Genomic DNA, 24,194 nt, shown 5'->3' with positions numbered 1-24,194 from the left:
TTATTTTGTTCATAAAAAAGCATCTTTCTACAGAAAACCTGTGACACAAAGGAAAATAATTGCATCAATGAGAAGGAAAGATATCTTGTCATTTTTCTATCTCTAAAATAAGTCACTGTATCAAATATATATTGTGAAATATTTGTGCATGTTGCTTTCTCATACTGAATTCTCATAGAGAGAACAGAAAAGTATCAGGAATTTGTCATCCTTTTCATATGAAATGCAGATTTCATAATGTACACTTTCACTTTGCAAACATCAAGATATCTCTGATTTATTAAAGTATGGCGCCCGAAGGGCGCGCCGAAAAATATGAAACATCCTGATATCTCTGATATATATGCCTTGTATATTAAAGTCATGCACCTGAAGGGCATGCTGAAAAATGTCTGATATATTAAAGTAATGAGCTTGAAGAGCACGCTGAAAAATATTGAACATACAGATATCTCTGATGTATGTATGCTTGATATGTTAAAGTTGGGCGTGCTGAAAAATATGACTGATTATTAAATTACGCGCCCGAAGGGCGCGCCGAAAAATACAACTGAATGATGAAATTTGTGGCTGACACTAGCATTTTAGGCAATGATGAGCCTGTGTCAAAATTCAAAAACACACTGACCCCCCTATTGGGTATTTCAAAAACATGGTGACCCCCCCTATCACCAAAGTCAAAAACAGGGTGACCCCCCCCCCCCATGAATCCACCGGCCCCCCCCCCCCAGGCTGAAGAAACTGACCAGTCCCTAATGTCACATTTAAACCCCCACTGATGATTGACACTATAGTTTTGGAGTCTCTTCTCGCAGGGGAAGTGTCACATTACATGATAACCGGATAATGAATCAGAATTTGCCTTTCCTGTTTTCGTCGGTGGGATAGTCTATAATAATTGGGTTTTGACCGAACTCCACTTCAGACTAGTACAGCTCGCTCCTGAAGGGTCCAGCCGAGAACTTACAAGAAGCTGCAGCGATGATCGCAACGTCAGCCCTCGCCGTGCTGCACATTTGGGCCGCAGTGCACTTGCGTGAGTAAAACTGATTTTATACGTGTTCACGCAATTCGGGAATGTTTCTGCTACAGTTAATATGTGACCGAGAGATTTCCCGGACGTGAAATGTGTTTCTCATTAAATTTTGTCGCGTTTATTTTGAAAATTGTTAATGCTCCGTCCGCTGGGCATCACCGAATGCAGGGAATTTGCGAATTAGCCTTTTAAGCATATAAATGTAACTCATGGTGATCAAAACCTATTTTAAGTGCTAACACGATCATGTCACTGTAGTTTCGTATAACTATAGGCAGTAGTAATGATGGTTTTCATATTTTAAGCGTTCACGAGAAAAACTTGATGTTGACACTGCTTGGTCATCGGATACTTAGGAGAGAACCACGCTTGTTAATAATTATTTTCTGGCATGAGAGAGAGAGAGAGAGAGAGAGAGAGAGAGAGAGAGAGAGAGAGAGAGAGAGAAGAGAGGAGAAGAGAGAGAGAGAGAGAGAGAGGGGGGGGGGGCAGCCCTTCCTGAATACATGGAATCATTTTTTCATAGTGTTAGTCACATTTTACAGCTTACCGGAGTCAAATTGAAAGGTGATAAGCTTAAGTTTTTAAATTCTGCACTTTGCTGTTCGCCTATGCGATGACCATTCGAGATCTTCCACAATGAATTTATTTCTTAAAATTGCTGTTTAGCACCCAAATTAAACTGACGTGTGACTGCAGTGTATCTTATGTACATGTAAGGAGCGGTTTCACTTCTGTTACCAACGCAAATTAAATTAAGGCTTATGCGCCACGTATTCAGATTTTAGATCTCTCGAAATCTAACAACTCGTTTCTAGTCGACATTTGTTTTGGACTTACTTTTTGAGTCATAGAATAGAAAAATAGTTTTCACAGCCTTGTTAATGTGAGAATAGCAAATCAATTTTTATCATAGCTTTGACACAGAGAAGGCTGTTCATCTTAAAGCAAATATTAGTAAGTTTGAGGTGATTTACGCTTCTAACAGGTTCAGTGAAATAGAGAATTCTTCCAGTTTTCTAGAGCAAACGCAAATTTAAAGATCCATTAGCTGTAACTTTGGCCATTTCTTTAGTTTGTTTGTTCTGTGTATCATCTGCAGTTTCTGGTTTGAATCCCTTAATCATGGAGAAATTCCTAATATTTAGCTCATAAATATACCCTATATGAGTATAATCTGCATTGTTATTGTACAAATTTTGTATTCAGGTCCGGACTTGAATACATTTATCAACAATAACAATGGTCATTTCACATATACAGGCTGTGTTGGCAAGCAGGACACCGGGCATTGGTCATGATGATCGAATTATAGTAAAATTCTGTAGTTGATACATTAAAACAGAGTAGTGAAAAATTAGTCAAAAGTTACAGCTAATGTCCCTTCAGGGATGGACCATTAGACCTTGGGAGGGGGATGGTCACAATGAAATTGTGAATTTTTTTTTTTACTATTGTAAATTTCTATTTTTTTTTCCAATGAGATTAACTGTGCAAATTTTTTTTCAGAGTAAATTTTCAGATTTATAATTTTTTTTAGTTCGTCGCTGTCTGATGATAAAGAGGGCAAAGATGTGGTGCAAAGCACCACAAGCGGCTGCACAAGCGGTCACGGGTGAGGTCAGTAGGGGTTGTGCGTTGGAGCTTTTGAAAAATAGAGATTAAAATGGTGTTATTTGTGGCACTTGGGGAGTATTTTTGCGGGGGGAGGTCAGGAGGGGGTGTCCCCCCTCCTGGCGTTGAGCTTTTGAAAAATAATCGCAATCATACCAATCCATAATCCAATAACACTAGGTCAAAATTTGTAAGACAATAGTTGTAAACATAGACACAAAACAGCACAGAACAGACAGTAAATAGACGGTACAAACAAAGTCAATTCATGAAAGAAAGATATATGGACCTCTGGCCAAAAGACCAAGAAGTGATGTCAGGTGTTTCGAAAATAGTAAGCGCATCCTGCCCCACATGTGGCACCCGCCATATATCAATCTGTAAGTCAGATAGGTAGTGGTCACTAACTAAGGCCCAATGTCACCGATGCCATCAGTGATTATTTGTCGAAGAGAGATATTGTATTTATCTACCAGCTTGCGATACCTGCCAAAAAAGCGTTTGAATGTAGAGACAAGTCTTGCTCTGGTGTAACCTTGATTTAACAGTTTGAAAGAGAGATGGCCATGTCTCTCTACAAAATCACCATATGAACTGCATGCTCTTGCATATCGTATAAGCTGGGAAATGTATACCCCATAAGCAGGTGAGAGTGGAATATTACTGATGAGGTGTGGAAAATTAATTATACTAAAGTTGAAATCATCTCTCTTGTCATATAGCCTAGTAGAAAGGTGACCATTGGAGTCAAATTCAAGTAAAATGTCCAGATATGAAGCAGAAGAGGCCGTTTCTGTAGTTTCTTTAATCTCCAATTCTGGAGGATAAATCATAGCGAGATATTTACTGAATTCAGAGTTATTCAATGAAATAACATCGTCTATGTATCTAAATGTTAGGTTGAAAGTACGAGCTACAGAGACCTTTTTCTGCTTGATAAGGTTCTGGATAAATTCTGCCTCGTATGAGAACAGAAATAAGTCGGCAAGTAAGGGAGCACAGTTAGTGCCCATGGGAATTCCTATACACTGTTGGAAAATGTGTCCTCCAAATTCAACAAATATTGTGTCAATGAGGAAATCAAGCATACTGATAATGTCTTTCTCGGTATAAAACACTTTAGCGTTAGTTGTATTTTTAACAAAATATGTAGAATTATACCCTAATACCACATATTTGTAACGGCGTGAACCGTTTTTGTAGAAAAATGCTTGGTTGATGATGTTTTTCAGCGTTCTTTCAATTTATCATGTGGTATATAGAGAATTAAAATGGTGTTATTTGGTGGCACTGGGGAGTATTTTTGTGGGGGGGGGTGAGGGGGGGGTGTCCCCTCCTGCCGTTGGAGTTTTTGAAAAATAGAGATTAAAATGGTGTTATTTGGTGGCGCTTGGGGAGTTTTTTTGGGGGGGGGGGGGTCAGGAGGGGGGGGGTGTCCCCCTCCTGCCGTTGGAGCTTTTGAAAAATAGAGATTAAAATGGTGTTATTTGGTGGCACTTGGGGAGTATTTTTGCTGGGGGGGGGTGGTCAGGAGGGGGGTGTCCCCCTCCTGCCGTTGAAGCTTTTGAAAAATAGAGATAAATGGTGTTATTTGGTGGCACTTGGGGAGTATTTTTGCGGGGGGAGGTCAGGAGGGGGGGGTGTCCCCCTCCTGCCGTTGAAGCTTTTGAAAAATAGAGATTAAAATGGTGTTATTTGGTGGCACTTGGGGAGCATTTTCAGATTACACATCTTCCTCTGAAACATGGTCTTCTTGCTCCTCAGAAGCTTCCTATAGTTTTGAAATTTGACTATTTGGTTTTCTGGCTTCTCTTTCTACTGCGTGGTGAAATGCCTACATTCACCCTACCAAACATCATGCATATCTCATGATTTACAATTGATTTTGACAAGCTGAGAAGCTGTTTGCAAAATATAGTGAAATTTGCATATTTGTGTTTTTAGAGCAATTGTTGCCCTTTTTTGATCAAAACATCTATTTCTCTGTAGCAGCATGTCAAATTGATTGGATGTGTATAGATGCGGTGAAATTTCAATATTTGTCTTTTTAGGGCAATTTATGCCATTCATGGTCAAAAAATCTGTATTCTCTGAAAGGGCTTGTCCAATTTCTTTGAAATTTGCTACATAAGTCCCTTAAGATTTGTTTAAATCATGCTCTTTTTTTGTGGTGGAAAAATTATTCAGATAATTGTCATTCAGCATTTGCTACACACAAACGATTATTCATGCAGATTTTTTCAGTATTTGCTATCGAGAAACTTTCAAAGGTCAACTCTTTTGTGTATTTTTGTGTTGGGATTTGTTGGATAGATGGCATTCTACGTAGTGTATTGATGAATGTTAAAAAATGTGTTGCTGTTGTTTTTTGAGAAAAGAGAATTGAAAATGCCTTTTTTAAAAAGCAAAATAATACATAAATGTGCCCGGAGGATGTACTAAAAATACAGAAAGTTGCTTCCTGTCGGTAAAATCTAAAAAAAATTCAAGATTTTAAAGACTTTTGCAGATTTTTTTTTACGCATTTGTCTTCTTATTTTTTTTTATTTTGCAAACTAGTTTGAAGATTTTTTTCCTAACTTTCTGCTCTGAAATTTTTTTCTGTTTTTGACCACCCCCTCCCAAGATCAAATGGTCCATCCCTTAACAGATGTGTCCCATATTTTATTTCCAGGGTATTAAACCTAATCCGTTTTTCTGCAACTAGTTTCAGCTTGCCTTTTTTATGTAACAGGGTACTTTGGGATCTGAGAATTCAAATAATTTATCAACCTGTGTTGCACAATACTAATCTGTTCCATTTAATCAAAATTCAACATTGATATTCAGATCAGAAATCCAATTTTTTCTTTGTCCCGATGGCCAGCCTGTGATTTCAGTCACGGGAAAGTGAGTCAAAAGAACACAATGTCAACCGATTGTTCTTATTTCCTGTCTCCGCACTGCATGCGTGCCGTCTGCATCATTGTCCGAACCTCGGCCTCGCACTTACACCCTCCGCTGTTTGATGTTTTAGTCGACAGTTTCCAGCTCGTCGGTGCAGAAAATTCCAACGACACTTTGGCAGCTGACCTGAGGACGATACTGGAAGACCACTTTTCGGATTGCCGAAATCACGAGGTTGTACCCAAGAACAAAAACAACACAATCAAGTACATCGCTGAGGCCTTTACAGGGTATGGGTTGGAAGTTGAGCTTCATAAATTTACAGTTCAAGGCTACGCAGCAGAGAAGGTTTGTACTTAAGTTCTCTCGCGTTGAAAACAGGAGCTAGTCTTGCTTCGAATGATAGAAAGACATTAAGTGTTGGCGTTTGCTGTTGTTATTGAAACAAGATGTACCCAAGGGAACCACTAGTCAAATTGACGCAGAAGTTCAAAAGGTGAAATTTGTTCGTTTAGGAGCGAGTGCACTTTCGCAATCCCATTGTTGACCCTTGGATTTTGTAACGCGTACTAAAAAACTGCGAACTGTTTTACGACTTGAGCCAATTTTGCACTGTATTCACAGCCGCTTATATGTCACTGCCAAACAATCAGTGCAGGAACTCTCGTAGCCTCAATTCTATGACAAATTATTTCCCATAGCTTTAGTTCACCTCAGCAAGCTTTCATTCCCCGCGTTGTCATTCTCGTCACATTGCCAGTTGGTGAAACACTCAGACTGATCGATGAGGTGCGCAATTAAGTCTCCTTATCCTCCGACAAAAGTTTATGTACAAGAGCGAGTGAGAAGAAACCTTATGGATTTTGTTCGGGAGGGAAATAGCGGAGTGGGTTTGATCTAAACGAACGAATATCATTTGCTGAGTTGACTGCAAAATCTAAGACAGTGCGCTCTTAGTTCGTTACTGCCTGTGACAGAACAGGATTGTATATGATGGATACAGAATTTTTATGAATTTAAACAACAGGATGCTAGTTCTAAAGAACTCGTGGTTGGTGTTGTTTACGTTGTTTGCATATAAACAAATTTACCCCGGCTTGCGTGATCATGATCAAGGCGTAGTAAACATCTAGATGACATCAGATGTACTTTTTTGGAGTGGCTAACATGCCACGAATTCGCACATCGCCTTGGTTTGTTGTGTAGTTCATCACTTAAGGTAGAACGCACCCTCGGGTACAGACATTCGGACCTCCCAAACTTTACAATTCCTTCTGATATAATACATGTGGGGTTCATTTTAAGCTCTTGGTGAAAGAAAACTTTTCACCGGCTTAGTTTTTCGAAATTCGAAAATTTTTATTTTTCTCCATAGAGTTAACACTGGGATGGCGGCCATTTTGAATGTCTAATATCGGTAAATCTTGGGTAATTTGTTTCTCTAGTACCAAAATTTGCACGGTGACCCCCTATTTTTATTCTTGATTTTGAAAGAGAATGATTGAAAGATCCCTTGAGGAAAATTAGAGCAAAAGTTTAAGTCTTTCAATTTCGAGGTGCATATAATTAAATTTGAATTTAGTCATAGAATTCATTCGTAAAACAATAAAATTTGGCTTCGACATATAATTGCCTTGACAATCCGCTATTACAATCCGTTGCTAGCCCTCATGCATATGCATTGGTGGCCTCGAAAAGCAAATACTTCAAAGAGACGAATCCATTTAAGTTAAGTTTCAAGGTTGGTAAGGTATTTCTTCAATGAGATATTAAAATGGTATATGTTAATAAGACAAATGTGATCACAACACCACAGATGTAGTTGATTTAGTATAACATACTCTCCAGCAACAGAAGATATTATTGTTGATTACTACCAGATAAATTCAATGAATAAATAATGAGTTATCATAGGGCATGTCATTTCTACTTGCCCTTGCAGTATGTGGGCACCAACGTGATAGGGATACTTAACGGCGAAAGACGAGGGACGGCCAACGACAACGTGTTCGTCGTGGGGGCGCACTTCGATACCGTTGCCACCTCTCCAGGTGTCGATGACAACGGCTCTGGTATGGCGGCGTTGATCGAAGCAGTAAAATTGGTGACTTCTGAAGTGTGTCTCTTCAACAAACACGTCGTGTTCGTAGCCTTTGACCTCTCGGAAGACCAGGTCGGTAAGTATGTTCACAAGCTTACTATAATATTTACTTTCTCTGCGCAAATTATCACGATATACAAAAGCCTATTGTCAATATCACATTTTGAACAACAACAGCAACAACAAAAACAACAACAAAAAAACACAAAACAAAAACAAGAGGTAAACAGAAAGTGAATTTTACTGGCTTCAAGACAACCCTCTCACATGTTATCAGCTTCCCTCCGTATTAAGGGTAAAACATAGCGGCCTCAATTCTTCCCAGGCACGCTCCGCAACAGTGGTATGGTTGGTGTATACAAACGACTCAAAATTTGCCTAGCTTAGTTTGAAATCACGAAAACAGTATCCAGCAGGCCAGTACAGGGCGCGGAATCATTGATCTCTCGCAAGGAAGTTAAAACACCCAGTAAAGGTCACCTGTTTGACTTGTCAATGTACTATTGCCCCAATCCCTGGCCTGGACTTTCACCCATCGGACATTTACCCCAGCCCCGAAATGATTGTTGAAAATGACGGCGCAGTGAATGACCAGGCGGTGCCATCCCAACAGGGTGTATTTGCTAAATCTCAGTAATCAAACTCACTCATAATTATAAAATTGCTGTCGACACATTGGGCTTTGATGACCTCAGTATTTTGTTTTTGTTGTGTTATTGTCATCGACATCTTTCTTTTTACTTAATTACGACGCGCTGCAAATAAAATAAAAATCAGTGCCACTGACGTTCCTTCAGTACCAGAATTTGCACGGTGACCCTATAGGTTTTAAATCTTTATTTTGAAAGGGGAGTGGTTTCAAGTTTCTACAGCGAAAGTTTCAGCTAAAGTTAGAGACTTTCAATTTCGGGGCGCATATTACATCAAGTGCATAAACAGCGAGTCCCGTATTTGGATAATGAATACAATGAGTCCATTGTCGCTTGTGACGTTATAGAAGTGATGCATACAGGAAGTCGTGGGTCAGGACTCCCCGTTGGCGTGGAAGTTTTGGAAGTGGTGTGCGCGTAGGCGGATGGTTACATATGAACGAAGTTGCAAGGTCACTGGCCCTATATGTTCAGTTTTTGTCGTCTTCAAAAATAGTTCGGAGGAATTAGCCTGTTGTCAAAAAGAGCTGTTCCCCAATTTACCATTGGAATCGGAATTATTCTACATATCTATCTATCTATCTATCTATATATATATCTATCTATCTATCTATCTATCTATCTATCTATCTATCTATCTATCTATCTATCTATCTATCTATCTTATTACACACATTACATCAAATACAAAGTAATTATATCTGTTACTTAAGTTTCATGCATTAATCTTCAAACTAGTTTTTCCTTATGATGTTTCATTATATCCATGATTGGGGCGTACCAATGTACCACTGTACTATAGTTCTAGATGGTGTTGAAATTCGATAAGCAATATTTGTTTGATGACAACAAAACACTGTCCGAGCTACTCTAACATAAACAAGCGATGCAAATGTTTTCTTTCAGAAAAGGTACACAATATAACCAATGCTGACAAATCTACGCCTGTTAACAAACGCGCTGAGTTGGATTCAAAATGTCGTCGGCTGGAAGACACCAGTGATATTATTGCAAATCATTTTTCGTTCCATTTATCCCGACAATAATGGAGATACGCAACACAAAACACAAGAACGAAGGAAATATCACAAAATGTGGTTTCATTCTATTGTGTCACAATTTTGGTAATTTAAGGCCCTTTCTTGAGCTATTAATTAAAAGATTCATCGCCAGAGGAAAGCTCTTCGCACTTAACATACGGTGAACTTCAGCAGTCCCGTATCTTTTTCTTAGCATTGATCCAAAAGTAAAAGTTTAAAACGTACATAAACTAAAACTACTCTTTTCAACTCCTTTCTCAAATATCAGACGGCAGCGACAACAGGATTGGAAGTGCTGCTTTCGTCAGTGAGTGGCTCGTGCGCTTCCTGGATGTCAAAGGAGCAAACAGTACGTTTGGGGGCGCTGTTATCCTGGAGAGCCTCATGAATTATGACAGTGAGGAAAAACAGTCAAACCCTTCCAGCGGGAGCATTCTTCGTAAGTGAAGCGCTAGCTTTTTCGTTGCTTTTATGGTCGTGGGTCACCGAGGGAGGATGGACGACAAACAGATTTAAGTTGTTTGTAGGAAAATGCAGAAACTTTGCCAAACTCTGGAAGTTGTTGCTGTTTGGAGAATGCGTGGTAAAGAATATATTTTCCGACATGTAACGCACTCAATGGTCTCGATCAAAGGAGGAGACGTTTGCAATTACAGTTCAAATAAGCCTCAAAACTCTGCCGAGTTTAGAACAAACTCATAAAATATAAGAGCTATCAATTTTATCTTCCCAGTTGCTTCGAGACTTTAGTCAAAGATTACAGGCGAGAAAAAAGAGAGGCGATTTCATCGCCGTTGTCGGCAGGGAAGCAGACGCTGATCTGATCTCGGGATTTAGTGAACAGTGGGACCAGCTTGAAACCAATCACTTTATGTATGAACCGATAATTCTGAGCTCTTCAGGTTTGTAAATATGAAATTTTACTCAGTTTAAAAAACTACTTAAATTATTTCACACATGTATGGATTGATGTGTGTATTTATCTATGTATGTTTTTTATTCAATCCCTCATCCTGCAAGCATTACCCAATTACAGGATGAGGTACCCATAACCAAATGCCCGATAGTGCAATGAGGAGTAAAGTGCCTAGCTCAAGGGTACAACACCCTGCTGGAGTCTCGAACTCATCATCCTCCGACAGTGAATCCGTTACTCTGGACTTACCGTGTCTCGAACTCATCATTCTCCCAGTCTGATAGTGAGACCGGTAACCTAACCACTGCCCATGGTGCCTCCCTAAAAGATAATGTATTAACAGACTATAAGCAAGAATTATGTCTTTCACCCCGGATACATGTATGTATCTATGCATCTATCTATCTTTCTATCTATCTATCTATCTATCTATCTATCTATCTATCTATCTATCTATCTATCTATCTATCTATCCATCCATCTATCTATCTATCTATCTATCTATCTATCTATCTATCTATCTATCCATCCATCTATCCATCTATCTATCTATCCACTATCTATATAGCCATCCATCCAACCAACCACCACCCTACCCAACTACCCATCCACCCACCCACCCACCCATCCATCCATCCTTCCATCCATCCCTCCATGCATACATACATACATACATCATACATACATACATACATACATACATACATACATGCATGCATGCATGCATGCATGCATGCATGCATGCATGCATGCATACATACATACATACATACATACATACATACATACATACATACATACATACATACATACATACATACATACATACATACATACATACATACATACATACATACATATGTCATAACATAAAGGAAAAGAAGCTGGATCTGACGACGAGTGCTGATGTACAACTGGAACTTATTTATTGAATACGGAACCATAACTGTGAATGTCCTGTCTCGGTCACTCCACAAGAGAGTGACCGTGGTTATCGGTCCTCGTGTTGGTCACATCCACTAGAGAGTGACCGTGGTCCAAGTTAAGTCCTCTGAGTTAGTGTGTCTATTTATACAATATCTTGGCTATGTCGGATGCCGACGCCATAAAGAATATAATAAGAAAATGCTTTGATTTACCGACATTAGAAAGGATTACAAAAGTAGAAATTATCACTTGCCCGTGCGTGGCTTGCTACAATTCTTTGTGTCAAAACCACGCCATGAATAAATTAAAATGATAAACACGGCTCAATATTACGATTGGTTGAAAACACATCAGAACATGGGGGTAGTACGCAGAATACCTCCATGAGAAAATAAGTGACTGGGTAATTCTTGTGAATGTGTAAATGAGTGAGATCATGTCGTCGATACTGTGCTGGTATTTCGTGGCGCCAGCATTGTTAGAGTCCAAACAAAGAAACGTCAGCTTGATCACTCGCGTCCAAGAACGCTAATGTATTTTGAGCGTGAAATATTACTATTCTGTGCGCCAATTTCGAAGATTATGACACATACATACATACATACATACATACATACATACATACATACATACATACATACATACATACATACATACATACATATGTAACATACATACATACATACATACATACATACATACATACATACATACATACATACATACATACATACATACATACATACATACATACATACATACATACATACATACATACATAACGTATCGTACCTATACTGTATTCATATATACACGTTCATCGAACATTCATTGTGCACAAATCTTATGGCAGTACATTAGCTACCAACTCAAGCCATAGTCATCTGTGCGACACTTTGTCGTTATCATGTTACTTGTATACGTGCATAGAGGAACAGGCGCTTTTCGATAATAGTGTATCGAAACCTCTATAGTCACTAAGTTTTTTCTAATTGTTGGTTTCGTTTGTGTTTAAGCCCTGACAGGTCATTCGCCATTGGGAGCTGCCTTTGAAGGCGACCATGAATCATTTTGGCAGCGGAATAACTTGAGAGCGATTCTCTTGACAGACACAGGTAAGTTAGTGATATTAAGTGACGGTACTCTCTATTTATATATAAATATCTAGATCACTTTCTGCTTGTTTTAAATTATATGATTTTCTAACTATAGCGTGGGTTGGCTTTAACGCTGTTCATATAATGGCTTGGGTCTTGGACAAACATTGTTCAACATAACGGCCGAGCTCTTAGACAATCATTCAATTGTGATAAAAGTTAAGTTATAAATAATACACATGTCAGCTTTAGGTAGCATGCGCCCCGGGGACAGATATTCAGGCAATCAAACTCTAACAACTCTTTTTCAGTCTACCACTTATGGGGGCTCATTTTAAAACTCTTGGAGTAAGAAAAAGCTTTTCACCGGCATAGTTTTGTGAAAATTGGAAATTTAATTTCTTAGAGATGGCGGCTATGTTGACTTTGGTAAATATTGGCAATCTGTTTTTCTAGTACTGAACTTGGTACGGTAACCCGTGATTTCTATTTTTTGATTTTGAAAACAGAATGGTTGAACGGTTGCTTGACGAAAGTTTGAGCAAAAGTTTGAGTCTTTCATTTCCGAGGCGCGAAGTTCCTTAATACCTCCGAAAGGAAAACAATGATCGACAGGGCTATTTTGTGCAAAATAGGTCAGACATCAGTCGTATTTGGAATAGCTGTAACACAGCTTTGGGGAGTATTCAGTTTCTGTAACTTTGACGGAAACAACAGATAACCTTGCAGGCCTTACATGTTCAAATTTAGCGGGGAAATGCATTCCGTAGTTCCCAGTCACCGATACCGTAGCTGCATGCTCACTCATTCCTCACAACGTAAAATCTCTTACAGGCGGACTTCGTAATGCGAATGGGTGCTACCATAAACAGTGTGATGATGTAAACTCCATTACAGAAGAGAAGTTGTCTTTCTTAGCCAAGACCACACGAAGCGTGGCAAATATGGTCAAAGAGTTTGGCAAAGTTTTAGAGTTGGAGTGTTCACAAGCAGCCACAGGTCATCTCGTATCCGGTAAGATACTGCACATATGTACTTTTACCAAAGCATCCAGCGTCTCGTCAGGAGGGAGATGCCACAAACTATCTTCGATGACAGACTCTTATCTATCTCGATTGAACCGTAATCTACGAGATGAAAAGAAACACATCAAATTAGCGGATTGTCATTTGAATGTAGAGACAAGTCTTGCTCTGGTGTAACCTTGATTTAACAGTTTGAAAGAGAGATGGCCATGTCTCTCTACAAAATCACCATATGAACTGCATGCTCTTGCATATCGTATAAGCTGGGAAATGTATACCCCATAAGCAGGTGAGAGTGGAATATTACTGATGAGGTGTGGAAAATTAATTATACTAAAGTTGAAATCATCTCTCTTGTCATATAGCCTAGTAGAAAGGTGACCATTGGAGTCAAATTCAAGTAAAATGTCCAGATATGAAGCAGAAGAGGCCGTTTCTGTAGTTTCTTTAATCTCCAATTCTGGAGGATAAATCATAGCGAGATATTTACTGAATTCAGAGTTAGAGTTGGAGTTTTTGAAATAGAGATTAAAATGGTGTTATTTGGTGGCACTTGGGGAGTATTTTTGCGGGGGGGGGGGTCAGGAGGGGGGTGCCCCCCTCCTGCCGTTGGAGCTTTTGAAAAATAGAGATTAAAATGGTGTTATTTGGTGGCACTTGGGGAGTATTTTTGCGGGGGGGGGGCAGGAGGGGGGTGTCCCCCTCCTGCCGTTGAAGCTTTTGAAAAATAGAGATAAAATGGTGTTATTTGGTGGCACTTGGGGAGTATTTTTGCGGGGGGGGTCAGGAGGAGGGTGTCCCCCTCCTGCCGTTGAAGCTTTTGAAAAATAGAGATTAAAATGGTGTTATTTGGTGGCACTTGGGGAGCATTTTTTCAGATTACACATCTTCCTCTGAAACATGGTCTTCTTGCTCCTCAGAAGCTTCCTATAGTTTTGAAATTTGACTATTTGGTTTTCTGGCTTCTCTTTCTACTGCGTGGTGAAATGCCTACATTCACCCTACCAAACATCATGCATATCTCATGATTTACAATTGATTTTGACAAGCTGAGAAGCTGTTTGCAAAATATAGTGAAATTTGCATATTTGTGTTTTTAGAGCAATTGTTGCCCTTTTTGATCAAAACATCTATTTCTCTGTAGCAGCATGTCAAATTGATTGGATGTGTATAGATGCGGTGAAATTTCAATATTTGTCTTTTTAGGGCAATTTATGCCATTCATGGTCAAAAAATCTGTATTCTCTGAAAGGGCTTGTCCAATTTCTTTGAAATTTGCTACATAAGTCCCTTAAGATTTGTTTAAATCATGCTCTTTTTTGTGGTGGAAAAATTCTTCAGATAATTGTCATTCAGCATTTGCTACACACAAACGATTATTCATGCAGATTTATTCAGTATTTGCTATCGAGAAACTTTCAAAGGTCAACTCTTTTGTGTATTTTTGTGTTGGGATTTGTTGGATAGATGGCATTCTACGTAGTGTATTGTTGAATGTTAAAAAATGTGTTGCTGTTGTTTTTTGAGAAAAGAGAATTGAAAATGCCTTTTTAAAAGCAAAATAATACATAAATGTGCCCGGAGGATGTACTAAAAATACAGAAAGTTGCTTCCTGTCGGCAAAATCTAAAAAAATCCAGATTTTAAAGACTTTTGCAGATTTTTTTTTACGCATTTGTCTTCTTATTTTTTTTTATTTTGCAAACTAGTTTGAAGATTTTTTTTTCCTAACTTTCTGCTCTGAATTTTTTTTTCTGTTTTTGACCACCCCCGTCCCAAGATCAAATGGTCCATCCCTTAACAGATGTGTCCCATATTTTATTTCCAGGGAATTAAACCTAATCCGTTTTTCTGCAACTAGTTTCAGCTTGCCTTTTTTATGTAACAGGGTACTTTGGGATCTGAGAATTCAAATAATTTATCAACCTGTGTTGCACAATACTAATCTGTTCCATTTAATCAAAATTCAACATTGATATTCAGATCAGAAATCCAATTTTTCCTTCGTCTCGATGGTCAGCCTGTGATTTCAGTCACAGGAAAGTGAAGTCAAGAACACAATGTCAACCGATTGTTCTTATTTCCTGTCTCCGCACTGCGTGCCGTCTGCATCACTGTCCGAACCTCGGCCTCGCACTTACACCCTCCGCTGTTTGATGTTTTAGTCGACAGTTTCCAGCTCGTCGGTGCAGCAAATTCCAACGACACTTTGGCAGCTGACCTGAGGACGATACTGGAAGACCACTTTTCGGATTGCCGAAATCACGAGGTTGTACCCAAGAACAAAAACAACACAATCAAGTACATCGCTGAGGCCTTTACAGGGTATGGGTTGGAAGTTGAGCTTCATAAATTACAGTTCAAGGCTACGCAGCAGAGAAGGTTTGTACTTAAGTTCTCTCGCGTTGAAAACAGGACTAGTCTTGCTTCGAATGATAGAAAGACATTAAGTGTTGACGTTTGCTGTTGTTATTGAAACAAGATGTACCCAAGGGAACCATTCAGATTTACGCAGAAGTTCAAAAGGTGAAATTTGTTCGTTTAGGAGCGAGTGCACTTTCGCAATCCCATTGTTGACCCTTGGATTTTGTAACACGTACTAAAAAACTGCGAACTGTTTTACGACTTCAGGCAATTTTGCACTGTATTCACAGCCGCTTATATGTCACTGCCAAACAATCAGTGCAGGAACTCTCGTAGCCTCAATTCTATGACAAATTATTTCCCATAGCTTTAGTTCACCTCAGCAAGCTTTCATTCCCCGCGTTGTCATTCTCGTCACATTGCCAGTTGGTGAAACACTCAGACTGATCGATGAGGTGCGCAATTAAGTCTCCTTATCCTCCGACAAAAGTTTATGTACAAGAGCGAGTGAGAAGAAACCTTATGGACTTTTGTTCGGGAGGGAAATAGCGGAGTGGGTTTGATCTAAACGAACGAATATCATTTGCTGAGTTGACTGCAAAATCTAAGACAGTGCGCTCTTAGTTCGTTACTGCCTGTGACAGAACAGGATTGTATATGATGGATACAGAATTTTTATGAATTTAAACAACAGGATGCTAGTTCTAAAGAACTCGTGGTTGGTGTTGTTTACGTTGTTTGCATATAAACAAATTTACCCCGGCTTGCGTGATCATGATCAAGGCGTAGTAAACATCTGGATGACATCAGATGTACTTTTTTGGAGTGGCTAACATGCCACGAATTCGCACATCGCCTTGGTTTGTTGTGTAGTTCATCAACTTAGGTAGAACGCACCCTCGGGTACAGACATTCGGACCTTCCCAAACTTTACAATTCCTTCTGATATAATACATGTGGGGTTCATTTTAAGCTCTTGGTGAAAGAAAACTTTTCACCGGCTTAGTTTTTCGAAATTCGAAAATTTTATTTTTCTCCATAGAGTTAACACTGGGATGGCGGCCATTTTGAATTTCTAATATCGGTAAATCTTGGGTAATTTGTTTCTCTAGTACCAAAATTTGCACGGTTACCCCCTATTTTTATTCTTGATTTTGAAAGAGAATGATTGAAAGATCCCTTGAGGAAAATTAGAGCAAAAGTTTAAGTCTTTCACTTTCGAGGTGCATATAATTAAATTTGAATTTAGTCATAGAATTCATTCGTAAACAATAAAATTTGGCTTCGACATATAATTGCCTTGACAATAAAATCCGCTATTACAGTCCGTTGTTAGCCCTCATGCATATGCATTGGTGGCCTCGAAACGCAAATACTTCAAAGAGACGAATCCATTTAAGTTAAGTTTCAAGGTGGTAAGGTATTTCTTCAATGAGATATTAAAATGGCATTGTTAATAAGACAAATGTGATCACAACATCACAGATGTAGTTGATTTAGTATAACATACTCTCCAGCAACAGAAGATTTATTGTTGATAACTACAAGATAAATTCAATGAATAAATAATGAGTTATCATAGGCATGTCATTTCTACTTGCCCCTGCAGTATGTGGGTACCAATGTGATAGGGATACTCAACGGTGAAAGACGAGGGACAGCCAACGACAACGTGTTCGTCGTGGGGGCGCACTTCGATACTGTTGCCACCTCTCCAGGTGTCGATGACAACGGCTCTGGTATGGCGGCGTTGATCGAAGCAGTCAAATTGGTGACTTCTGAAGTGTGTCTCTTCAACAACACCGTCGTGTTCGTAGCCTTTGACCTCTCAGAAGACCAGGTTGGTAAGTATGTTCACAAGCTTACAATAATGTTTACTTTCTCTGCGCAAATTATCACGATATACAAAAGCCTATTGTCAATATCACTTTTTGACCAACAACAACAACAACAACAACAACAACAAAGAAACACAAAACAAAACAAGAGGTAAACAGAAAGTGAATTTTACTGGCTTCAAGACAACCCTCTCACATGTTATCAGCTTCCCTCCGTATTAAGGGTAAAACATAGCGGTTTCAATTCTTCCCAGGCACGCTCCGCAACAGTGGTATGGTTGGTGTATACAAACGACTCAAAAATTTGCCTTGCTTAGTTATAATCACGAGAACAGTATCCAGCAGGCCAGTACAGGGCGCGGAATCATTGATCTCTCGCGAGGAAGTTAAAACACCCAGTAAAGGTCGCCTGTTTGACTTGTCAATGTACTATTGCCCCCAATCCCTGGCCTGGACTTTCACCCATCGGACATTTACCCCAGCCCCGAAATGATTGTTGAAAATGACGGCGCAGTGAATGACCAGGCAGTGCCATCCCAACAGGGTGTACAGTGTTAGCTAAATCTCAGGAATCAAACTCACTCATAATTATGAAATTGCTGTCGACACATTAGGCTTTGATGACCTCAGTATTTTGTTTTTGTTGTGTTATTGTCATCGACATCTTTCTTTTTACTTAATTACGACGCGCTGCAAATAAAATAAAAATCAGTGCCACTGACGTTCCTCCAGTACCAGAATTTGCACGGTGACCCTATAGGTTTTAAATCTTTATTTTGAAAGGGAGTGGTTTCAAGTTTCTACAGCGAAAGTTTCAGCTAAAGTTAGAGACTTTCAATTTCGGGGTGCATATTACATCAACTGCATAAACAGCGAGTCCCGTATTTGGATAATGAATACAATGAGTCCATCGTCGCTTTTGACGTTATAGAAGTGATGCATACAGGAAGTCGTGGGTCAGGACTCCCCGTTGGCGTGGAGGTTTTGGAAGTGGCGTGCGCGTAGGCGGATGGTTACATATGAACGAAGTTGCAAGGTCACTGGCCCTATATGTTCAGTTTTTGTCGTCTTCAAAAATAGTTCGGAGGAATTAGCCTGTTGTCAAAAAGAGCTGTTCCCCACTTTACCATTGGAATCGGAATTATTATACATATCTATCTATCTATCTATCTATCTATCTTATTACACACATTACATCAAATACAAAGTAATTATATCTGTTACTTAAGTTTCATGCATTAATCTTCAGACTAGCTTTTCCTTATGATGTTTCATTATATCCATGATTGGGGCGTACCAATGTACCACTGTACTATAGTTCTAGATGGTGTTGAAATTCGATAAACAATATTTGTTTTGATGACGACAAAACGCTGTCCGAGCTACTCTAACATAAACAAGCGATGCAAATGTTTTCTTTCAGAAAAGGTACACAATATAACCAATGCTGACAAATCTACGCCTGTTAACAAACGCGCTGAGTTGGATTCAAATGTCGTCGGCTGGAACCACCAGTGATATTATTGCAAATCATTTTCGTTCCATCTATCCTGACAATAATGGAGATACGCAACACAAAACACAAGAACGAAGGAAATATCACAAAATGTGGTTTCATTCTATTGTGTCACAATTTTGGTAATTTAAGGCCCTTTCTTGAGCTATTAATTAAAAGATTCATCGCCAGAGGAAAGCTCTTCGCACTTAACATACGGTGAACTTCAGCAGTCCCGTATCTTTTTTCCTAGCATTGATCCAAAAGTAAAAGTTTAAAACGTACATAAAACTAAAACTACTCTTTTCAACTCCTTTCTCAAATATCAGACGGCAGCGACAACAGGATTGGAAGTGCTGCTTTCGTCAGTGAGTGGCTCGTGCGCTTCCTGGATGTCAAAGGAGCAAACAGTACGTTTGGGGGCGCTGTTATCCTGGAGAGCCTCATGAATTATGACAGTGAGGAAAACAGTCAAACCCTTCCAGCGGGAGCATTCTTCGTAAGTGAAGCGCTAGCTTTTTCGTTGCTTTTATGGTCGTGGGTCACCGAGGGAGGATGGACGACAAAACAGATTTAAGTTGTTTGTAGGAAAATGCAGAAACTTTGCCAAACTCTGGAAGTTGTTGCTGTTTGGAGAATGCATGGTAAAGAATATATTTTCCGACATACAACGCACTCGATGGTCTCAATCAAAGGAGGAGACGTTTGCAAGTACAGTTCAAATAAGCCTCAAAACTCTGCCGAGTTTAGAACAAACTCATAAAATATAAGAGCTATCAATTTTATCTTCCCAGTTGCTTCGAGACTTTAGTCGAAGATTACAGGCGAGAAAAAAGAGAGGCGATTTCATCGCCGTTGTCGGCAGGCAGGCAGACGCTGATCTGATCTCAGGATTTAGTGAACAGTGGGACCAGCTTGAAACCAATCACTTTATGTATGAACAGATAATTCTGAGCTCTTCAGGTTTGTAAATATGAAATTTTACTTAGTTTAATAACTTACTTAAATTATTACACACATGTATGGATGGATGGATGTGTGTATTTATCTATGTATGTTTTTTATTCAATCCCTCATCCTACAAGCATTGCCCAATTACAGGATGAGGTACCCATTACTCAATACCTGATAGTGCAATGAGGAGTAAAGTGCCTAGCTCAAGGGCACAACACCGTGCTAGAGTCTCGAACTCATCATCCTCCAACAGCGAGTCCGTTACTCTGGACTTACAGTGTCTCGAACTCATCATTCTCCCAGTCTGATAGTGAGACTGGTAACGTAACCACTGCCTCACGGTGCTTCCCTAAAAGATAATATATTAACAGACTATAAGCAAGAATTATGTCTTTTACCCCGGATACATGTATGTATCTATGCATCTATCTATCTATCTATCTATCCATCTATCTATCTATCTATCTATCTATCTATCTATCTATCTATCTATCTATCTATCTATCTATCTATCTATCTATCTATCTATCTATCTATCTATCCAACTATCCATCTATCTATCTATCCATCTATCTATATAGCCATCCATCCAACCAACCACCACCCTACCCAACCTACCCATCCACCCACCCACCCACCATCCATCCATCCATCCATCCATCCCTCCATGCATGCATGCATGCATGCATGCATGCATGCATACATATATGCATACATACATACATACATACATACATACATACATACATACATACATACATACATACATACATACATACATACATACATACATACATACATACATACATACATACATACATACATACATACATACATACATACATACATACATACATACATAACGTATCGTACCTATACTGTATTCATATATACACGTTCATACGCACATACACTGTGCACAAATCTTATGGCAGTACGTTAGCTACCAACTCAAGCCATAGTCATCTGTGCGACACTTTGTCGTTATCATGTTACTTGTATACGTGCATAGAGGAACAGGCGCTTTTCGATAATAGTGTATCGAAACCTCTATAGTCACTAAGTTTTTTCTAATTGTTGGTTTCGTTTGTGTTTAAGCCCTGACAGGTCATTCGCCATTGGGAGCTGCCTTTGAAGGCGACCATGAATCATTTTGGCAGCGGAATAACTTGAGAGCGATTCTCTTGACAGACACAGGTAAGTTAGTGATATTAAGTGACGGTACTCTCTATTTATGTATAAATATCTAGATCACTTTCTGCTTGTTTTAAATTATAGGATTTTCTAACTATAGCATGGGTTGGCTTTAACGCTGTTCATATAATGGCTTGGGTCTTGGACAAACATTGTTCAAATAACGGCCGAGCTCTTAGACAATCATTCAATTGTAATAAAAGTTAAGTTATAAATACTACACATGTCAGCTTTAGGTAGCATGCGCCCCGGGGACAGATATTCAGGCAATCAAACTCTAACAACTCTTTTTCAGTCTACCACTTATGGGGACTCATTTTAAAACTCTTGGAGTAAGAAAAAGCTTTTCACCGGCATAGTTTTGTGAAAATTGGAAGATGATTAGAGATGACACAGACATGGCGGCTATGTTAACTTTGGTAAAAATATTGGCCAATCTGTTTTTCTAGTACTGAACTTGGTACGGTAACCCGTGATTTCTATTTTTTGATTTTGAAAACAGAATGGTTGAACGGTTGCTTGACGAAAGTTTGAGCAAAAGTTTGAGTCTTTCATTTCCGAGGCGCGAAGTTCCTTAATACCTCCGAAAGGAAAACAATGATCGACAGGGCTATTTTGTGCAAAATAGGTCAGAAATCAGTCGTATTTGGAATAGCAGTAACACAGCTTTGGGGAGTATTCAGTTTCTGTAACTTTGACGGAAACAACAGATAACCTTGCAGGCCTTACATGTTCAAATTTAGCGGGGAAATGTATTCCGTAGTTCCCAGTCACCGACACCGTAACTGCATGTTCACTCATTCCCTACCATGTACCCTACCTATCTCTTACAGGTGGACTGCGTAATGCGAAAGGGTGCTACCATAAACAGTGTGATGATGTAAACTCCATTACAGAAGAGAAGTTGTCTTTCTTAGCCAAGACCACACGAAGCGTGGCAAATATGGTCAAAGAGTTTGGCAAAGTTTTAGAGTTGGAGTGTTCACAAGCAGCCACAGGTCATCTCGTATCCGGTAAGATACTGCACATATGTACTTTTACCAAAGCATCCAGCGTCTCGTCAGGAGGGAGATGCCACAAACTATCTTCGATGACAGACTCTTATCTATCTCGATTGAACCGTAATCTACGAGATGAAATGAAACGCATCAAATTAGCGCATTGTCATTTCTGATCACTTATGGATCACGTTTATTATAAAAATCTATTCCTTAGAAAGAGGTGTTATATGTATTCTTCGAACACGAACCATATCCGTAACCCAAACCCGAAGTGGTTGGTGGTAAAGGTCAAACGCTAACAGTCTCGATAGCCTTACTTTTGATCTGCAACGTGCAAGAGGGAAGATTATCAGAAATAATCATTTTGCATGAAAGTGGCAGCCCATAGCGATGTACTCTATAACCCTAATCGTTGCCTAGGTTACGAGGGATTGATGAGAAACGTTATCCGTGTTGAGTTATCGTCCATACTGCTCAAAATTGCAGTATTTTTTGTAATGATCGTAGGGGAAAACGAGTTGCTAGGATAAGAAAATATGTTCCTCGAGTACCCTAGCGAAGAGATTGAGGCGGCGAGAACTTTTTTTCTCCAATCACCCCCTCCCCCCTCGATGATGCAAATCAAAATAAAAAAAATCAAATTTGCAAATTTAAAGTAAAATCGGCGATGTTTGGGCACACTTTATTTTGTCTGGCCTCAGTGTACGAACTTCAGATGTTGATAAATATTATTCGATTTACATTATTCAAAATGCCTCTTTTTTCATTTTTCAAAAGGTGCTTCTGGACCGAGACTCACGTTGTTGACTCAGGCATCATTTGGGATATTGTCGGCCATCTTGATGACATTGTATGGCCGATAAACGTCAAGGGCGAAGACTCACAATACGCAGTCCTACAGATGTTTCCATTTACGCTTTCAACGCATCGCACCGCACCTTAACAAAATACTGCGCTAGTTATTGGAATTATACTAACTTGAACTCCAATTCAAAAGTTAGGAGAATTTCGAATACGCAAAGTATTTCCTCCGTTTTAATACTCGAGAGAATTTGAACCATGAGAAGACAAAATCAGAAATACTGAAACCGCTTTACCCTTTCAAAGTAAATTTTCAGAAAAGAGCTATTTTTTGTACAGTCATTTATTTCATTGATGCGAAGTATTCAATCTTTATCGCGCTATCCATTATTCCGAGTTTAAACCTGTTTGCGCTGCTACCAGGCACTTACATAGGATAAACTTTAGATGCTAACTTTTACATCACATTAGTTTACCAAAAGTGCAATATTCTAAATCATGGGATCATGGCTACAACCATTCAATTTAGCTTGGTCTTAAAATCAAAATATATCCAATAGAATTACAACTTTGGAATTCTACTGCCGCGTCCTTTGCAAGAAGTAGACAAGTGGTCATATTGGCCCTCTTCGGTCACGACTTAAATGAACAATTTTACGTGAACTTGTTTGATGATGCGCACAAGTTCAAGTGGAACGCCACTTTTAGTTTAGAACTTTTCTCCACTCACATATACAGTGGTGCAGCGTCGACTTCTCTACAAAGACGGTGAACACCGCAAAGTGTAATTACGTTCAAAAAAATCAAAGCATGGCGAATTCCGAACAGCTTTCGTTTGGCCACCACCGTCACTATAATTATCCTACACGTGGACATCGTACTAAATCATGGTCCCTGGAACAATGTAGCGTAGTAGCTGAACTTGTTTTGTTGCTAGGCAACGACAACGATAATATTCATGCCGAAAGATGTCTTTAGACAGTCTACGTCACAATGTGAAAATTGATGTGTTTACGTATATTCGAAGAGAATTTGCAAATATGGATATAAAAGCCACTATTTTATATTATACACATGTTTTTTGTTTTGTGTCATTTTATCTATTCCCCGATACTAATGCAATGACATGGCGTACTTTGTTTACGTGTATATAAACACTTTCCAAGGAATGCACGGCTTGAACTTGATGTTAACGAAGAAAATGGCAAAAGAATAGGGCTTCTATGTTTGTATTTTTTTAAAATATGAGCAACAG

The 24,194-nt window shown here is 39.2% G+C and overlaps 1 protein-coding gene across 1 annotated transcript; it reads left to right on the top strand.

The window, feature by feature from the left end:
* The first annotated feature begins 841 nt into the window (after nt 1-841).
* Nucleotides 842-24,010, top strand: LOC139138807 (uncharacterized protein YfbL-like). The gene is made up of 8 exons (XM_070707343.1): nt 842-1,036; nt 5,667-5,884; nt 17,266-17,500; nt 19,319-19,488; nt 19,784-19,952; nt 21,042-21,140; nt 21,971-22,150; nt 22,916-24,010. The coding sequence occupies exons 1-8, from the start codon at nt 982-984 to the stop codon at nt 22,999-23,001; spliced, it is 1,212 nt and encodes a 403-aa protein (XP_070563444.1). The 5' UTR covers nt 842-981; the 3' UTR covers nt 23,002-24,010.
* The last annotated feature ends 184 nt before the right edge of the window (nt 24,011-24,194 follow it).

The sequence above is a fragment of the Ptychodera flava genome, chromosome 8 (genome assembly GCF_041260155.1).
Source record: "Ptychodera flava strain L36383 chromosome 8, AS_Pfla_20210202, whole genome shotgun sequence".
Taxonomy (NCBI): domain Eukaryota; kingdom Metazoa; phylum Hemichordata; class Enteropneusta; family Ptychoderidae; genus Ptychodera; species Ptychodera flava.
Note: the sequence above shows the minus strand (reverse complement) of the source record. Positions and strands in the feature narration are given on the sequence as shown.